General features: G+C 33.5%; 2 protein-coding genes across 2 annotated transcripts in view; both read left to right on the forward strand.

Moving 5' to 3' along the window:
- LOC108745211 (atrial natriuretic peptide-converting enzyme) overlaps positions 1 to 8,086 on the forward strand; it is a gene marked incomplete at its 5' end in the record, with an annotated part of 31,310 nt that extends 23,224 nt beyond the window's left edge. Inside the window, 4 exons of the mRNA XM_025981556.1 lie at positions 3,435 to 3,651; positions 3,876 to 4,021; positions 5,421 to 5,965; positions 7,394 to 8,086. Of these exons, the coding sequence (XP_025837341.1) occupies positions 3,435 to 3,651; positions 3,876 to 4,021; positions 5,421 to 5,965; positions 7,394 to 7,567 (1,082 nt within the window). The remainder of the gene's footprint in view (positions 1 to 3,434; positions 3,652 to 3,875; positions 4,022 to 5,420; positions 5,966 to 7,393) is intronic.
- Positions 8,087 to 9,987: 1,901 nt separating this feature from the next.
- The window catches only part of LOC108745207 (CAD protein), a 28,138-nt gene continuing 17,888 nt past the window's right edge, over positions 9,988 to 20,237 (forward strand). Inside the window, exons 1-7 of the mRNA XM_018481332.2 lie at positions 9,988 to 10,637; positions 14,285 to 14,423; positions 14,500 to 14,773; positions 15,041 to 15,354; positions 15,413 to 18,209; positions 18,882 to 19,232; positions 20,132 to 20,236. Of these exons, the coding sequence (XP_018336834.1) occupies positions 10,529 to 10,637; positions 14,285 to 14,423; positions 14,500 to 14,773; positions 15,041 to 15,354; positions 15,413 to 18,209; positions 18,882 to 19,232; positions 20,132 to 20,236 (4,089 nt within the window). The 5' untranslated portion in view covers positions 9,988 to 10,528. The remainder of the gene's footprint in view (positions 10,638 to 14,284; positions 14,424 to 14,499; positions 14,774 to 15,040; positions 15,355 to 15,412; positions 18,210 to 18,881; positions 19,233 to 20,131; position 20,237) is intronic.

Below are 20,237 nucleotides of genomic sequence, written 5' to 3' on the forward strand. Positions count from 1 at the left end.
TCTCATTCTTTAATCTGATATTTTACGCCATTGTAAATAGTAAACTAATAAAATCTACATCTACTGAAATCATTCTTAATTTATTTTATAAGAGGTGCCATGCTATACAACAAAGTGATGTGTTTCTTATTTTGAGAAGCAGAATGGAATTTTATTAAGTAATGGTATTTTTGAATGCCAAATAAAACTCAAACCCTAATGTCAAAACACGACACTGAACGTTCGAAGTACTTTACTATAACAAAGTCAGATTCTTCAGGGACTGAAGTGGACTAAAGACCAAAGGTAAGGTAAACATTATTATGGTCCAGTGACCATAACTCGATATGTCAACTGTAATATTCGGTGGACCTTAGAAAAGATTAAAATTAGACTGAACAGTCGAGAATTAGGGAAAGGATCCTTGTACTTAATCGGCTTCTTTATTTAAGCATACCAAAATTATCAAGCAAGTTATTATTTCTAATTTTCTTAACTAATTTAAGATTGTCGATATTGATCCTATGGTTTTCAGCAAAAATATGTTGGGCAGTACCTACTAGATTTTTCAGTTCTACCAAACCTGACGTGAACAAATATTCTTTGAATCTAACAAAAGTGTTTAGTTTTTCCAATATATTTTTTACAAAGGAATTTCATCTTTAGCGTCACCGAAAAGAGTTTCAAACAATCTTACGCAAAATGTGACATTGCAATAACATTGATTTTGATGCTGTCTTCTCGAAAAGTTGAAAATCTTGCAATGAGATTCTTAAATTATATTTTACTGAGTATTTTATCAATAATATTACAATTTTAGTCACTTTTTTTGACAATATTTTTAATTGCGCGAAGTTCGTTATGGTATTACCTATCTCTGTTTGGTGCAAAACTGAGAAACCTTCGCATAAGGTAATTAAAATTGGTCATTTTATATTATCTACAATGATAAGAGTCTTTAGTTATATATATGGAAGTGTTTTTGGGTTTTCTACAGATATCGAATTCTAAAGAATTCCTATTTTTTTGTACCGATGTATCCGAAAATTATAGCTTGACACCATTTTTTACTTCGACAATTATTATGAGAGTTTAAATCAAAAACAAGAAAAATATCGTCCGTACATTTTAGCCAATGTTGGGCAAAATAGGCACCCATGGTTCATGAAGAGATTAGTCCCTGATGTTATCGAAAAATACTCCGGACCTTCGGTGGCGTGGTATGGTGTTGGGGTTGAACTTTCTAGTGCTGTACAACACCGCCAAAACCAGTCCTTGTAATTATTGGCAATAATTTCGTCTATAATCTATTTGATTAAATAAATGCACACAACATTGCATAAAACATAATTAATAGAGTCAAAATTATTATTAGTACTTATCTATTTTCGTTATTAATTATTTAATAATTAATCATTAATAAGCCCAATTTAATTGCTCAATAAAATTCTTCTTGTTCTTCTCTTAAGTTATTACACTAATGAAAATAAAATAATTGTAGGTTCGACCCAAAATAATTATTTTTTTTAATGTGTTTATTCAAAATTTTCATTTCCATTTGGTCTTTTGTCGACGTTTTGGCCTGGGATATTCTTATTCTCAGGGTTTTCCCGTAATTAATGAATAATCTGAAACCTCTGCCATTGGTGGTGCAAATTTAGAATCCTTAGCAGTTAAATGGTTTTGTAGGCAATGCAATGGGTGATAAGTGAAGATCATAATTAAACCAATGTGCCGATAACATCGGTATAATACACTGAATATTTTTTGTCACAGATTGCGTACAAGAGATGCAATCTCGCGCCTTATCACCGAGGATCTGCGATGGAGTAATAGATTGTCAGGATTTGTCAGATGAATTCTCGTGTTCTTACTGCCCTAGTGACCATGTTCATTGCGGTGTCGGTCGTGTCTGCATTCATCCTTCGAAAAGATGCGATGGAAGAGTGCAATGCCCCGACGGCAGTGACGAAAGAGGTTGCTGTACGTATTTCTTCAAATCATTTTTATTCCTCATTCTTCTGTTTTTTTTTTTATTTTTATTTTATTTAATTCTTACCTAGAAACCGCACACCAGAAATCAGATACTTATCTCCGTAATTCCGTAAGAACTTGCAGTAAATTATCCGGTTAAGTTATTTTCTGGAATGAAGTTCTGTTCTAGGAAGTAAAACGGTTTGAAGTGTTTCTTAGANTTAATAGATAAAGAAGTTACTGATCATCGGACCCAAAATACCTCGGAGGTCGTCGCCAGTTATACTTTCGTGTTCAGCGGTCTTTAAAACCCCCGGGTAAATAATTTCGATTGATTTTTAAGGAATTTAAAACATAACTCCTGGAGACGACGCGTATGATGGTCGCTCTGAGTCCTACGTACCTCGGAAACAATCGCCGACTGCATATTCCTTAATCTTCAAAATCAGAATTTCCGAGTAACAAAATTGGACTTGTTATGTCATTATTGACCAATTTTTTTTTATTTATATAGCAACTTTGCAATGGATTTAAATATTGCATTTTTCTTATGCACTTATGCATTTTTGAAAATGAATTGATCTCTTATATTCACAAAGTTTGTAGACGGTCTGACGAATTGTATGCAGAAAACCGCATCTCGATCCGACCTGCTGCACAAAATTTGAAAGTTTAGTGCCTTATTTCCTCGATCAGAACAACGCTAGCCTGATTAATGATATATATATAACAGCAGGGGCGAATTTTGAAAACGCGATAGTTATTAAGGCATCTAATGCACCTAGGTTAATGAGAAAACTACATAAAAGAATGAAATCTCGCTGTTTGAAAGAGAGATTCATATATACTTAAACAATACCGAAATATTACAATTTCTAAATACTAAAATAAAAACGACAATATTATTTTGAATGGTAGTCAATATTTGTTCTTGATGTTCATGGTGTAGGTCTATTATAAAAATTCCAGAGGCATTTTTCTTGTAGTATTTACTGTACTCTACCTGTGTGAATTGTTGTACATTTTCGAATTGCAAATTACGGAAATAAAAAAGAGAGAGAATGGTATACAATTTTGTTCATTTAGGTAGATCAAAAAATGTGCAGCTTGAAATTAAAAAAAAATCGTTAATCAATTCATTTTGAGCATTACATCAAATCGACACTTAAAAAATATTAATACAGACAACGTTCAAATTATAACATTTGCAGTTCAATGAACTTAAAAATTTTGTAAAAATCACGCTGTCATTTCAGTAAAACTTACACAAAGGGTTACAAAACAATCAAACAAACATTTTGACACATGTCGACTTTTGTTTGAGGTCGTTGATCAACGAAATCGAAAACCGTTTCTTGCAATTATAACAATAATAATAATAATTATTATTATTACTATACTTTAGTTATGCTTTGTAGCGTAACGTGACTTTCATTTTTAATTTTTTTCGTTTATATTGTTTTCCGTCTTCTGCATCGCAGTGAGCCTAGCGCCTAGCGTGGCAAACGTGACGTCGGCCAACATCGTGACGCCACACCTTCCCCGCTATCATTCCGAAGGATTCGTGACTTTCAACGAAAAAGGACAAGTGGGCAAACTTTGCGCGGAAACGCCGCCCGGTATGAAGCTTGGCGAAAACGAAACCTCCGAGGTATTGCACACCGTTGCTGCATCTTTATGCAAAACCCTGACATTCAAGTACGTCTACTACTACTTTATACATATATAATTAAATGTCCCAATGTTCTAAATAAAGTACAACTTGTTACAATTTCCCAGTCACTTCACAAAATTAAATGTTAACTGGATCAAGGACTATAAAATGTGTAGGCCCGCACTAAATGCTGTCATTTTATAATTTTACTGACTTTTATTTATACATTATTTGCTTTGAACAGCCTAATTGTTTCGTTTTTTGTAAGGAAATTATTATCAGTGAGCGTCGAGATAGATCAAGAACCCAACGTGCCATATGTTGTCATTAAGGAACCTAAAGGATCTCAAATTAATTTCGTTAGAAGTGAATGCCCCAGTAAACAAGTTTTAAAAGTCGAATGCTCTGATATAGGTAAGAACAAAATTCTATGATTCCATAATCTATAACATTGCCAAATTCATTTTGATCTCAAATGTGAGACTAAGTTTCTATTCGAAAGTTGTAAAGTCAGAACCTTCTAAAAATATTGTGTAGCTACTTTTTCAACATGCTCACTTCAAAAAATTTCCCCACATAATATGTATAAGGAGGTATTCTTATTATAAGATAATTTAAACTTCAGAACCTAGAAGTACTTAACTAAATATTACACAACACATTAGGTACAGTACCAAAGCACTCGTCGACGTATTTCAACTACAATTGATACAACTACTTAAATGCTAAAGGCTAGTACGTGATAGAACTTCATATACAGTAAATGCCAAATCTATTATGTACTAGCGTAAGTAATCAATTCCTTATAAGGAGCCATTAATTGAACTTTCATTCAATCGATTTGTAAACGATACAACCCTACTCTGGAATAAAAGGGATTGATATTTGTCTCATTAAGAGCGTGCTTTCAAGGTCGAAATGTTTCTAGTTGTTGAGCATACTACCTTCATATAACGTATTTATAATCATCGCAGAGGGTTGTCAGTCCTAAGACTGGTTGAGCACGCATCTCCACACTTTCCTACCCTGAACTAATCTTCGCATTTTTCTAAAACCCCTTAAAATCCTTAACTATTTATGATCAGTAATCTAATCTAGGACTACACCTACTCCTCCTAACTCCTGTTTCTGCCTCTAATATGTCTCTGACTAGACCTTCATGCCTCAGAAGGTGTCCTACCAACCTATCTCGCCTATTTTATATTGACTTCCATAGAGTCCTCTGTTCTCCTATTCTTTCTAATACCTCCTCATTTCTAATCTTCTCTATCCACGGTATCGTCATCATTCGCCTGTAACACCACATTTTGAACGTTTCTAACCTTTTCCTTTCCATCAGCAACTTTTCTAATTTTTCGTCTCTTGTATTTATATTCGCTCATTCCCATGCATACCAATATTTTTAAAGTTGTCCTGTCTTTTAATAATGCTTATTATTCGATATATAAATAAAGAAGTAGCAGTGACCCTGTGCATCCTTATCTGACTTCCTTCCTACCATATTTACTTCCCTACGTTACTGTTTCAGTTCTATAAATGCTTGTTACTCTCTATACAAACTATATATCACTCTTCAGTCTCTGTAACTCATCCTTACATTATCAAGTACGTCTATGTAACATACTGTTCCATTTAACATTGTCAAAAGCTTTTTCTAAATGTACGAATCATATGTACGCGCTCTTTCCCTTTCCTATCTAATCATATTTTTGAAAATCGCTAATGTTTGCAGTTATTATATCGAATTTCTTGAATAAAACTTGTATTTTTCGATACGGGAATATCCTTTTATAACAAATTTCTTTCTATAAAGTTTGCGGAATTCAAACAACCAGACCGCCATCTGCGGGAATAAACGGTTTATCAAAAATGTCATCTTACGGGGATTGGCCTTGGCATACAGCCCTGTTCAAACAAGACGTTCACGTTTGCGACGGAACTTTGGTCTCTCCAGATTGGGTCATCACGACAGCTTCCTGCTTCCAAGGCCAACCAAAGGCAGAATGGTCCGTGCGTTTAGGAACGATACGTATCACGAGTTCATCCCCGTGGCAACAAGAACGAAGGATTGTTGGGATGGTAAAGTCACCCGTCGAAGGTAGTACTATTGCCATGGTCAAATTGGAATATCCGGTAGCTCTGACAGACTTTGTCAGACCGGTATGTCTACCGGAAGATGACAAAGAGTTTTTGTTAAGTAACGCGACCTATTGTAACGCTCTGGGATGGTCGAGAATGAGGGGACAATTACAAAGGGTACAAATCCAAGTAGCCAACATGGACAAATGCGAAAATGTCAGCATTTCTACTGCTAACAGCTTATGCACTGGAGCAGTCTACGGCGAAAACGATTGCAGTGTAAGTATTGCAGAAAAACTGCGTTTTTCGTCAATTGTAATTATGATAGTCCAGTCAATAGAGAATTTTCCAGATATAAATTTGTTACCGGACAGGAGTTCCTTGTTCCTTGTTGTAGACTGGGAAAAGTTAAGCATCCTTGTATATTTTTAAACTTCAAGAAAGTGTGCGTTAACAAATCGGGAAGGTCCAAAGTTATTAAAAACTAGGTTTTTAGATCTAGAAGGCAGGTTATGCCTTTTAGAAAGAAAAGTTTCAATTAAAAATTGTAGAGAAATTAAAAACCTTTAATTTGAGCTGCGGTACGATTAATTTTATCAATTAGTTATTGCGCAAATCTCAAAAAGTCGTCAAAAATTCCAATTTCTTTTATATTGATTGTTTATTGTAAAAATTACCTTGCCTTCTAGATCTAAAAACCTGGTTTTTGCCAATTTTAGACTTCCCCCATTTGTTAACACACACTTCTTCGAAGTTTAAAAATATACAGGGATATACAACTCCCGCCCGGAGTCTCTATCGACTGGACTATGAGTATTGAAGACCTTTACGTACATAACTACTTGAATTCAAGGAGGTATTTTAGATTTGCACGCAGTTTATTTTAAAAATTTGCCAGAAATTTACTTAGGTACCTGAACATATCAAACAACAAAAACATTAATAACTGCTAATATTCCAATGTTACACCAATAACTATTTCTCTGTGACTCGAGGTGGTATACATGATACTTAATACTTATATTCATTGCTTAATTAATTTTTTAATTATACAACCAATCCAGATAAAAATCGGTTTTCAATCTGTCTCAACAAGGCGCTTACCGTTTGAGGTAATTAAGTGATAAAATGTAAGTTTTCGTTTTGCTTGAAAGTCGAAAACAAAGACATAATTATTTATTGTGAACAACACCAATATCCTGTCAGATCTACGAAAAAAAATTGTACATCGTAAAACGGATACAAAATCTAAAGTGAAACCTTTGTGATACAATTGGACAACTTAATCGGATTCGTTAGCACGTTAATCCAACCGAATAATAGTACCCTATACTTTGTCTTTTTAAGTACGCTAGTCTTGTGTTAAACAAACATCCTGTGAATTCGATTCAACCATGACTTTAATACACATTATAAATTGTCCTAAGCAAATTAATGAAGAAAAAGAAAACAAGAAAAAAAATTACTTTTGAAAAAATTAAAAACTTCCACACATATTTCGCCAATGCATGTAGCATCTTCAAAGGAAGAGAAAATCGACTTTGGGTTTAGGGGTTCTTTGAGTCTCATATTTATTTACTATTATTATTGACTAAATATGTATAAACACATGGACGAATAACGGACCTCAACCGTAAAAAAATGCAAAAGAAGAATATTCAACCATATTTTTAGACTTTAACTCGACATGCATAATTTCTTTCATAGGAGGAAGAATATGCCGGAAGTCCCATGCTTTGCCTCCTCTCTAGTGCCCGATGGGCTTTAGTGGGCGTAACGAATTGGAGAATTGGATGTTCCATGGGAAGACCTAGGATGTATGACAAGATAACATCAAACGCAGATTGGATACGCGAAACTATTAATTCTATTTCGAGGTAGTAGAAGAATATTTGGCAAAAATCTTAAGAACAGAGACAACACTACGAACTAAATGATTGAAGTATTCGGATGCTGAAGTGAAATAGTTATGTAATATAATAATAACAACTCTTTCCAAAGGAATATGAAGTAAAGAAATGTGTGCTTTTGAACATCACACAATTGATAGTTACTCGCTGTGGACAGTTTTTCAGAGAAAGTGTAACTTTTAAAAATCTTTAAAAATTTACCTTTTTGTTTGGCCATTTCAGTCATTTCTTTTTATGCAGCTAGGTCAACGGTAATATGTTTTCAAACTAATTGTAAAGAAAGAAGCGACCTTAATATTTCAAGTGTCCATTTCAAACACTTGTGTGTAATTGTTATTAAGTTATTATCTTATTATTTTCTCCGAGAAGCATTGCGATTCAATCATTCATCTACTAATTTGTGGCACTGATTGATAGGTAGCTGTTTTAATAACAGGAAATTTTGTTACTCGTTTAATCTAAAGCCTTATTTAATATTCAAGAAATTGTTGTAAATATTTAAAATGTATATAAAAATAGATTTTTTTATGTATTTCTACATTATAATAAATTTAAACATACACATATATGCAGTAGTTATTTTACCGTTTTACCTTCTTTAACGGTAACATACACAATATGGCACAGTAAGTACCTTTCGGATGGTTTCCGGTCCAATATATCTAAACTCTCCTTCATTTATTTTAGAATCATTCATCCTAGGCAAGTTTATGATCAGAGCTTTTGAATGACATGTATCCCAATGGTTGGAGATGAGGCGGAGGGATGATATAAGGGTATCTATTGTTAGCTAATCTAACCTAGCCTGGCCTGGCCTAACCTAACCTTAAAATGCAACTCATTCGAAACCTCTTATTTTAAGTTTTCGACGGCCTATGAAGCGGGGCATATAGGTACTGCATCGGAGGTTGATTTATACAGTACCTGTTAAAGATTAACCCCAACCCCATCGTATCTTCTCTCCCCTTTATCCTCGATCATTGAGATATAGCTCATTCGGAAGCTCTCTTCATAAGCAATTCAACGATGTATAACTCATACGTATATGAAGCGGATCACACTTAAACTTCCTTTTATAATTATCTAATACCGAATAAGTGTTCCAGAAGTTTCGACGTTGAGATAATAATATAATGTATGAATTTTTTAAGATGGACATACATATTTTACGTTATTATTTGTTTTTATTTATTTATTCTACCTGTTAGTTCACTACATATAAAAACATAAATGAAATTAAAAAGACTTACCACAACAACTTTGGTTTTGTATCAGGCAATTTGACAATTTTTTTTCGTAATTATTTAATAAAGTTCATTTCCGATGTCGTAGTTATGTAGATAATATAATCACTAATAAATGTCATTAAATATCATAAACTATTCGCGTTCACTTTTAAAAGATTCTGTCTTTCTGCCGATTCTTTTTATTGATGTCGATAATATGTTACACCGATTAGTACTAGACTGAAATGTTCTATTTCAAAAGGATAAATTCATAGATGATGCCATTACTGATCAGTATGGTACAAACGATAAATTCGAGCAAAAACTCGTAAGTGAACGTCTTACAACAAAAAAGAAGAGATAAGGTTCAGGCAGCAGTGGGTTTGACGATGAACATAAACAAGGTGAATTGAAGGAGAAATGCATTTCTGGCATTAGTTAGATGTTTTGTTGAAATTATTTGCTTAATGTCGAATAATAAAATCTTGTCAAAATAAATACTTTAAAGTTTTATTACATTTACAATTCCGTTTAATAACAAATGTAATTATGAACTAAAATATGTAACATTTGCTATCATTTTGGTATTATAATTAAACTGAATTTTAATTTATCTAATTATAATTTGTAATACACTTATTTGATAACAGTAAATAGTAAATAGTGGGCACGTATTTATTTATAAACAATAACTCTTAAGTTATTACACTAATGAAGATAAAATAATTGTAGGTTCGACCCAAAATAATTTTTTTTAATGTTTTTTCAAAATTTTCATTTTCAACTTCTTTTGGTCTGTTGTCGACGTTTTGGTCTGGGACATTNAATAAATTCTCCACCCTTAATTTTAAATCTGTTATTACTATTTAAGCAGGAGCATTTAGGATTATCCATTTTCTGTTTTTCATTTTGTAACTGTAGTACCTGATAGGTACTTATTCAAAAAAAACCTTTAAACTACTGAAAGAATACGATTTTTAGAAGCAATTGTAAGTATGTCGTACTTGGCAAATAAAATGTTATCTTCAAAAATTGTGTCATAACATATTTTAGTAACAAATCTATTTTTATAATCAGTTCTGCCACATCCTGTTTACCTAAATAATATGCAATATCTACTAATTTTTTAAATCAATATTAGAGCAATTTCTTACAGTTCATATTTTTAAGAGATTTGAGTCAATGCGTCTGCCTGTAAACTCCTTTTATTTTAAGTATTTTTTCTAGTAATTACTATAACAAGATTACAATACTGATGGTGTTTGTAACTGGATAGACGCACAATAAAGTAGTCAGATATAACGAACAAATGCATAGCTGAGATAACGATAACTTATTCTTGAACGGTACCCGAGGTTGCGGTAATAATCAACTACTTTCCCTCCACTCTCATCTTCATAACAAATACCTATTCATTTATAGATACAAACATACACACATTCATAGCAATCCGTTTTGCTATTCAAATCCAGACAACTTGTAATAACTTGTTCTTTAGTTTCCATAAATAAACGCGTACGAAGCGGAAAACTATTAGTGTTTCTTTCCTAAATAAAAATAAAAGTAATATCGCCAACGAATTATCTTTTTTTATTGAAAAATTGCTGTCCTTACGTTTAGCGAATAAACGAATCAGTGACGTGAACACATTCCAGCACTGAAGTGCACGACTTTGAGCTTAAACGTAAAAAGCTCTTTTTCTCAAAATGCCGCCACAGGAAACCGAAATCAACAGGTGCTATCTTGTGCTAGAAAACGGGGTTGTTTTTACTGGTGTACCGTTTGGTTCTCGAAAACAAACCGAAGGAGAAATTGGTAAGTAAAGAAGTATATGAAAACACGTGGTGAAGCCGGTCGTCGTTGATAATGTTTTTAGCAATGTTAGTATACGTTTATACAACAACATTATTACAGTTGTAATCGTGATAGTTTGGGGACAGCTGTTGGTATGAGAACATCGCCAGACAGCTCCAAACAAATAAAAATATGTCAATATTAATATTTGCCGATTATGTAAGGATGGCCATTAATTACAAGGACGCTATTGATAAATTACAATTATCTGTCTCTCGCTGAATCTACGAGTATTTTCATAAATCAAACTTTATCTATATACTGTACACAAAAAAATCTTTAAAGTAATTACCTGCCTAATCACATATTTAAAACATTTTCAAGAAAAAAAAACCCTTTTTTGTTTTTCGTTATTTTTTAAATAACAATTAAGTTCAATAATATATTTCAATAGGCAAAAGATTTAAAATATTGCCTATATATAGCCAATCAACTATCTACTCCTACAAACTGAAAAAAAAATAATTATTATTTATTGACTTTTCTCATGATGAGAAATTTTCATCCTTAAACCTATTGCATTTCTGATATTTTTGGGTGAAAAATTACAATACAAGTTACTTTTGCGTTAATTAATAGGTAGTACCTAGTGTTAATTATTAAAAAAAAATTTTAGATAGCGAGAACTCCGGTAGATGACAGAGGATTGATTTTATTATTTTTTGCAACGATTGATCGGTGTCGAGTTGTTTATTTGTTTGTATATTTGTATATTTTTATCGTGTTTTTAGTTTGTATTTATTTTTCGTGTATATTATGATGTCTGGTATAAATATTTAACATAAAACTGTGCTTACAAACAGCTTTGGGGCCTCTTTATTACACCCTTCAGGTAGGTATCACGTCGGGCTTTTCTGGGTACCTGAAGAGTGCACGGAAACATCCAAAGCGTGGACCAAGGGGTCCGTTTTACTTTAGGGGCATTTCCTATATTTGTGCAGACAATTAATTATTTCAATTCAACTACACAAATTAATTAAGTATTCAAATTCAACTATACCAATTCAAGTCAAATTTTATCCAACCCAATCAATTATTATAAATAGTGTAAATAAATTGCATACAGAAAAGCAGTCTTTTAATATCGAAGTGTGTATCAATATCAAATCAAACAACGATATTCATTTGTTTTACACCGATTTGTTATATCAATCGATTTTTTACATCTTCGATGTTGTTAAAAATAATTTTAAATGAAATGATTAATAAATAATTTAATTAATAATTTGAACCGTAGTTTTTAATTGAAACTTTAGAGAAGAGATTCAATTGCTTATGCTAATAAAATAATAATGTGTTACCTTATATCGTTGGAATATTATGATAAATTACACAAAATTACTATAGCTATTAATTTAAACTCAAATACGACACTTTTGTAAGATTTTGTTTCACAAGACAATTTTAATGTTTAAAACATAAAAGAAACCGAACGCGAAACTTATTTGGGGTTATGTAAAAATGAAAATTGCTTACAGTTCCATTAGATATCCTATTGTTTAAAGTTGGTCACTCTATAAAATATGTAAGTTAGTGCTTATAGCGCTAGAACGATGCTATCTACTTTAAATATAAGTATCTCTGCATATGAGCTTTATGCGAAAAGTCGACTTAAACATGATTAGTTTCAATCAAATATACTAAGGATAATATTTGACATGCATTTAACAATATTAAAAAATTACAGGAAAAATTTTAATCTATTGATCTTTCTTTAGCTGAAATTCATTTATTTTTGCGTAAAATTTTAACAATAAATGTTTAATTGCAATTTACGATATTTTAAAGTTCAATATGAAAATTTAAAAATAACACTAAACCTACTATAAATTTATTATATGTGTTTATTATTTATCGCTATAATGATATAAACAACATTTGTTTTATAGATATTTTGTATGTTAACGGGTACATTATACAACCAATTATAGTTATACCTAAATGTATGAACGTCTTGTTTACAAATAGGAATCTTGTAACTTGTAACATAGCAAATAAACATTTCCAAATATTGTTTATTATAGGTTGTTGAGTGTACTAAGGCTCATGCTATTAATGAACAACCACAAAGACAATTTGTCATTCGTTATTGTTCCCAGAAAAGATAAAATATATAATTCATTTCACATTGCAAGTACATCATCACTTGATATAGCCCCAGTGCGGTGAATCAATACCGTTGTGAATTACAAATAATTGTTGTTGAAACTATAATTGCCCTAGTTTTTCTTTATTACCAGTTACTACCAAACCCATATTATTGGTGTAATTGTAATTGAAAAATACATTTATAAAATATTTTTATTGGTTTAGGTTTAGCATCTATTATTTTATTTATTTTGGAAGAAACCCGAGTAAAAATGAAAAAGACTAAAAGACCGCCGAATTAGCTCCAAATGTCTAAAAACTACTATTTTACCACCGAAATAGCGCCGGTGAATACGACAAAAATTAAAAACTCTAAAATACGACCAAAATACCTCTATTAAAACGACCGAAAAAGCGCCGAAATAGCACCGAAAACGGCTGCCTACAAAAACGACCGAAAAACCACCGAAATAGCACCGAAAACGGCTGTCTACAAGAACGACCGAAAAACCGCCAAAATAGCACCGAAAACGGCTTCCTACACAGCACAAGATACAAAAATAATGATTATGGATTATTAATTTATTCATAAAGTATTTAATAACTTTTATCAATTAAAATTGATATAAGGATATAGTTAGTGATGGTTTTTGTCGTAAAAAAAATTTTATATTAATGTTTATGAATATACATATATTTATATTCTCTTTTAAATGTACAATACTTCTCAGACTTTTGAAAATTTAAATATTACATTTCCGAAAGAAGGTCATAATTTAGAGGGCATTATTACGTATACTAACTTTAATGTCAGTAGGATAACTTTTGAATAATAACATTTTTTCTGCCTATTTGCTGTGGGTGCGACAGGTGCGATGATGCATTGAATTATAATGCACAGCCACATAATTATTATGAAAATAGCAATAATAAAATAAGTAATAATAACATTAATCATAATATTAACAATAGTAATAATAGTTCAAATAATAATGATAGTTGTTACAATATTCAGAATCTTTAATACTTTATAACATAAATAAAAGTTAATTAATAATTAATCAGTTTTTGTTATTTCATGCGAGAAGAGTACTGTTCCAACGCTCTTTTAGTAGAAAAACGGCGGTTTTTCGGTGCTTTTTTGGCGGTTTACTGAAATGCGGTGCTATTTTAGTGCTATTTCGGCGCTATTTCGGAGGTTTAGTCCTGCAAACGGGCCTTTTTTCGTCGTTTTTTGGAACAATTTACGGTGCTAATTTGGCGGTATTTTAGTTGAGTGAAAAATTAATGAATTATTTTTACTCGGGAAGATCAATAAAATAGCAAACCGTTACAGAATTGATTAAATGAACATTTTATCGATACTTTCACCCTAATAACCCCCCATTATGTTTTTCTATGATATTGAATTATTACTATTTATTCCAAGTGGATTCATTTGATAGCCGGGTTTGAAGACCCCTATTATGTATTTTAATAAGCCAACAAATTTCTGTATTTGTTATTTTGTCATTCTTCAGTTTTCCAAACGGGTATGGTGGGTTATCCAGAATCATTAACCGATCCAAGTTACAGATCTCAGATACTTATATTAACCTACCCATTAATTGGGAATTATGGCGTTCCGGCACCACAGTTAGATAAATATGGTTTACCATAGTAAGAATATTATACTATATGTATATACAGATCCATTATGTAGGTTATTAGCTTTATAACAATTCTTACACTTCAGTTTTTTTGAATCGGAGAAAATATGGGCTGCAGGATTAGTTGTTGGAGAGCATTGCGACTTTCCAAGTCACTGGAGAAATTCCAAGACTCTTTCAAAGTGGTTGGAGGAGCAAGATGTTCCAGGAATCCAAGGAATTGACACTAGAGAACTGACAAAAATGATTAGAGAAAAGGGAACTATTCTAGGAAGGATTGTACATCATTTAGATAACAATTTGTCAACGAAAATTAATGATCCAAATTCCAGAAATCTTGTCGAGGAAGTTTCTACAAAAGTAAATGATTTTGATATTATTATTTTAAGAAGAAAATTTATGGAAAACAATAAATAACTCAAACCCCAACGCCAAAATATGACGCTAAACACCGCAAGTACATTTGGGTAACAAAATTACCACCTTCAGGAATTGAAGAGAGTCCCAGAGTCACTCGAGAAGGTAACTTTATTAGCGCCCTATTTAAGGTGTTGGGGTTTGAGCTTTTTAGTGTGTTTTACAGCACCGTTTGGAGAGATTTTTGATTATTCCCTAATTCTGTTCTAGAACATTCGAACATACAATCCAAACGGCCATCCACGCATTTGTACAATAGATTGTGGTTTAAAATACAATCAAATTCGCTGTTTACTGAATAGAGGGGCAAGGGTAGATGTAGTGCCTTTTGATCATCTTCCAAAAATTGAAGAATACGATGGCTTATTCCTTAGTAATGGTCCCGGAAATCCATTAATGGCGTCAGCAACAATTGAAAACTTGAAAAATATCCTCTCAACAAAAACCATCAAGCCAATTTTTGGCATATGTCTCGGTCACCAAATTCTCTCTTTAGCGATCGGTTGTGCGAGTTATAAAATGAAGCAAGTATTAAATTGCATGTACTTTTGCAAAAAACAAATCGTTAATGTCATATTACAGATACGGCAATCGCGGTCACAATCAACCATGCATCCATAAAAGAACCGGACGTTGCTACATGACCTCACAAAATCATGGATTTGCAATTGATTCAGACTCTTTACCTTCCGAGTGGGAAACGCTTTTTTATAATGCGAACGATTTCACAAATGAAGGAGTCATTCACAAAGAACTGCCGTATTTTAGCGTACAATTTCATCCAGAACATACAGCAGGCCCGGAAGATTTGGAATGTCTTTTTGACGTATTTCTCGACTTGGCGAAAACGTATAAAACTTCGATTACTAACGTTAACGATTTAGTGCATTCTACTTTAAAGTACATTCCTTCTGTACCACCCAGTACGGTATTCCCAAAAAAGGTATTAATCATTGGTTCAGGAGGATTGTCAATAGGTCAAGCTGGAGAGTTTGACTATTCAGGCTCTCAGGCAATCAAAGCTTTGAAAGAAGAAAACATTCAAACGGTCCTCATTAACCCCAACATAGCAACGGTTCAAACGTCGAAAGGAATGGCCGACAAAGTCTATTTTTTACCCCTGGTCCCGATTTACGTAGAACAAGTTATTAAAGTGGAAAGGCCCGAAGGAATTCTTCTCACATTTGGAGGACAAACGGCTTTGAACTGTGGCGTGGAACTGGCTAAATCTGGAGTATTTGCGAAATACGGGGTGAAAATTTTGGGGACACCAATCGACGCAATAATAGAAACCGAAGACAGAAAAATATTTCGGGAAAAAGTATCTGCTATTGGTGAGAAAGTAGCTCCAAGCGAAGCAGTTTATTCTGTCATGGATGCTCTGAAAGCTGCCGAAAAGCTCGGTTATCCCGTCATGGCCAGAGCAGCATTTTCATTAGGAGGATTAGGTTCTGGATTCGCTAAGGACAAAGACGAATTGAGCTCGTTAGCCAGCCAGGCACTTGCTCATTCCAATCAATTAATAATTGATAAATCCTTGAAGGGTTGGAAGGAAGTTGAGTACGAAGTTGTCCGGGATGCCTACGATAATTGCATAACGGTTTGTAATATGGAGAACGTAGATCCCTTGGGAATACATACTGGAGAATCGATAGTTGTGGCTCCTAGTCAAACACTAAGCAATAAAGAGTACAATATGCTCAGAACAACGGCGATAAAAATTATCCGCCACTTTGGGGTCGTTGGCGAATGTAATATTCAGTACGCTCTAAATCCGTCATCGGAAGAGTATTATATTATAGAAGTTAATGCAAGATTATCCAGAAGTTCGGCGCTTGCAAGTAAGGCCACCGGATATCCGCTTGCTTACGTTGCAGCCAAACTCTCTTTAGGTATCTCATTACCCGACATCAAGAACTCGGTTACAGGAGTAACAACAGCTTGCTTCGAACCAAGTTTGGATTATTGCGTCGTCAAAATACCGCGATGGGACCTGAGCAAGTTTTCAAGGGTCTGTACAAAAATTGGCAGTTCCATGAAGAGTGTCGGCGAAGTTATGGCAATAGGAAGAAAGTTTGAAGAAGCGTTACAAAAAGCATTTCGAATGGTCGACGAAAACGTCATAGGATTCGATCCATACATTAAGCAAGTAAATGAAAACGAATTAAAAGAACCAACAGATAAAAGAATGTTTGTGTTGGCAGCTGCTTTAAAGAGCGGATATTCCGTTGATAAATTGTACGACTTGACCAAAATAGACCCATGGTTTTTACAAAAAATGAAGAACATAATCGATTTCACTACCTCTCTAGAACAAACAGAACAACACAAATTAGATAAAGAAACGCTACTGAAAGCGAAACAACTGGGATTTTCTGACAAACAAATAGCAACTGCTGTTAAAAGTACGGAACTAGCCATAAGAAAATTAAGGGGTGAAAATAACGTCTTACCCTTCGTGAAACAGATAGATACAGTTGCTGCAGAGTGGCCGGCCAGTACGAATTACTTATACCTTACATACAACGCCGTTGCTCACGATTTAAATTTCGATGAAGAGCACATAATGGTTATTGGATCTGGCGTTTATAGAATAGGAAGTTCGGTAGAATTTGATTGGTGCGCCGTAAGCTGTTTGACCGAACTGAGACGACTGAACAAGAAAACGATAATGGTAAATTACAATCCTGAAACAGTAAGCACCGACTATGACATGTCAGACCGGCTTTATTTCGAAGAAATTTCATTTGAAGTTGTAATGGACATTTACAACGTTGAATGCGCATCCGGAATTGTTTTGTCGATGGGAGGTCAACTCCCGAACAACATAGCGATGGATTTGCACAGGCAAGAAGCTAAAATCCTCGGAACATCTCCCGAATCGGTCGACGGTGCAGAAAATAGGTTTAAATTTTCGCGTATGTTAGACCAAATAGGCATATCGCAACCAAGATGGAAAGAATTGACAAATCTACAATCTGCGATAGAATTTTGCGAAGAAGTTGGTTATCCCTGCTTAGTACGACCTTCGTACGTGCTCAGCGGGGCTGCAATGAACGTTGCGCATTCCGATAACGATCTCAAAACTTATCTAAATCAGGCCAGTGACGTTAGTAAAGAGCATCCGGTTGTCATTTCTAAATTTATTTTGGAATCGAAGGAAATTGACGTGGATGCCGTTGCCTATGACGGAGTGATTCTTTGCATGGCCGTGTCCGAACACGTTGAAAACGCTGGCGTGCATTCGGGAGATGCTACGTTAGTAACACCACCTCAAGATATTAATGCCGAAACGTTGGGTAAAATTAAACTCATCACCAAAGCCATCGCCGCTTCTTTGGAGGTGACCGGACCCTTCAATATGCAATTGATTGCTAAGGTAAAGCACATTTTATAACAAAATTGAGAAAATACTCAAAAGCCAAATATATGAGTCAAATGTTGACTTCCACTACCATTCTTAAAGTTAAAAAAAAAAAAAATTTAGTCTGGTCAGAATGTGGAAAAGCCATTTTTACACCCTATTGAATTTCCGTGAAGTAATTTCTTTCAAAAATAAATGTATCGGGCATTTAATAACATACCTGCAGCGAGTACGTATTACCTTGTATCCAAAAAGACTAGATGTAGGAGCAATAACTGGGCGATTAATAATAATAAATAAACAGCGCAAGGGTTCGCTGCGCAGTGAAGGACTGCGCATCAATTTCGGTATTGTCAGCTGTCAAAAACAAAGATGAGCACTGCCTTACTGCGCAGCGAACTACAAAGACCAATGTAAGTGACGCTTTTACAGCTTGCGCCATACATTAACATGCAATCTACGTAGTTTCTGCTCTTATCTATAGTCTTCTTCCTTGTATCATTAGTCAATTGCGGTGAAAACGCAATGATACATATTTGTGACTTTTGTAATTTAATGAGAGAATACAACTATATAAATTGAATAAAATTAACTATTACTTTAGATAGAATTATATACATATACTCCTATAAAACTTCTGTAAGAACATGTCTGATCCATCAATGAATCCTTTTTTTTTTTTTTAAGGATAATGAACTAAAAGTTATCGAATGTAATCTACGGGTTTCAAGATCATTTCCGTTCGTTTCGAAAACGTTAGATCACAATTTTGTTGCTATGGCTACGAAGGTCATAATTGGGGAACCGGTAGAACCTGTAGATGTTCTTCAAGGTTCTGGAAAAGTTGGAGTAAAAGTTCCGCAGTTTTCGTTTTCCCGTCTCGCGGGTGCTGACTTCATGCTGGGTGTTGAAATGGCATCTACGGGAGAAGTAGCCTGCTTTGGAGAAAATCGTTATGAGGCATATTTGAAAGCAATGATGAGCACTGGGTTCACAATTCCTAAACATTCTATTCTTCTTTCAATCGGATGTTATATGGTAGGTGTTCTTTCCTTCTAACTAATGTATTTTATTGTTAGAGTGTACTAGTTTAAATTTTTCTGAAAACAATGCCCAAAACATTTTCCTATCTTTAGTAATATTCTTTTTTACGTTGATTACATTTTATTGTGGTAAGTAATGGATAGTACCATTTATGTACATCTGGCCCACAGATTAAACTTTTTTCTGAGGGTAAGGGGAAGGAAGCTTAATAGTCAAAAAGCAAATACATTTATTACATGAAAAATGTGATTATATAACAAAGATCACTTATATACAGGGTGTTTATTAAATATGTGGCAAACCATGAAGGCGTTATTTCTGGGGTTATTCTATAAATATTTTGTCGTTTGATGATTTTTAAAAAACTAATTTTAATGTTTTGGAAATTATTAAGATACCCGCAAAAGTATGCAGGGTGGGGGTTAATCTGTTATAAAAAATATTTTAAAGCTTAATCGTATAGCAATTTTCCAAATACTAAAAATAGAGGGAAATACAACGTGTTTTATGTAAAAAGATGCACCATCACGTTTTAGTGTAACTACTTGTAAAAAAAAACAAATTTGCTAAAATTTGGGAAATTTTGAGGGGGCGGCTCAATCCTCATAGCCCTCCCCCCTCTTGGGGGGTATTAAAGACGTTGATTGTAGCTTTTCATATAGATAATTTGTATTTTTATTACGCCGACTTTAATAAATATTTGACGTACGTGAATTTAAATTAAGAAATAAAAGCACTAGGTAAAGTTTCATATTTGTTCGATTTTTCAGTCACTTCCAGTACATTCAAATAATTTTTGCGTTCCTATTTTTTAATTTATAATTTTATAAAATGTTTCACCAAATTTCATTCGAAGAATTCCTTTCAATTATTATATATGGGAATTATTTTAGCACAAAATGGAGCTGCTGCCCAGCGTGAGGGCTTTAAGCAAAATGGGATACAAGTTATATGGTAGTTTGGGTACTGCCGATTTCTACAACGAGCATGGAGTAAACG

The sequence above is a fragment of the Agrilus planipennis genome, unplaced genomic scaffold (genome assembly GCF_000699045.2).
Source record: "Agrilus planipennis isolate EAB-ADULT unplaced genomic scaffold, Apla_2.0 scaffold38, whole genome shotgun sequence".
Taxonomy (NCBI): Eukaryota; Metazoa; Arthropoda; class Insecta; order Coleoptera; family Buprestidae; genus Agrilus; species Agrilus planipennis.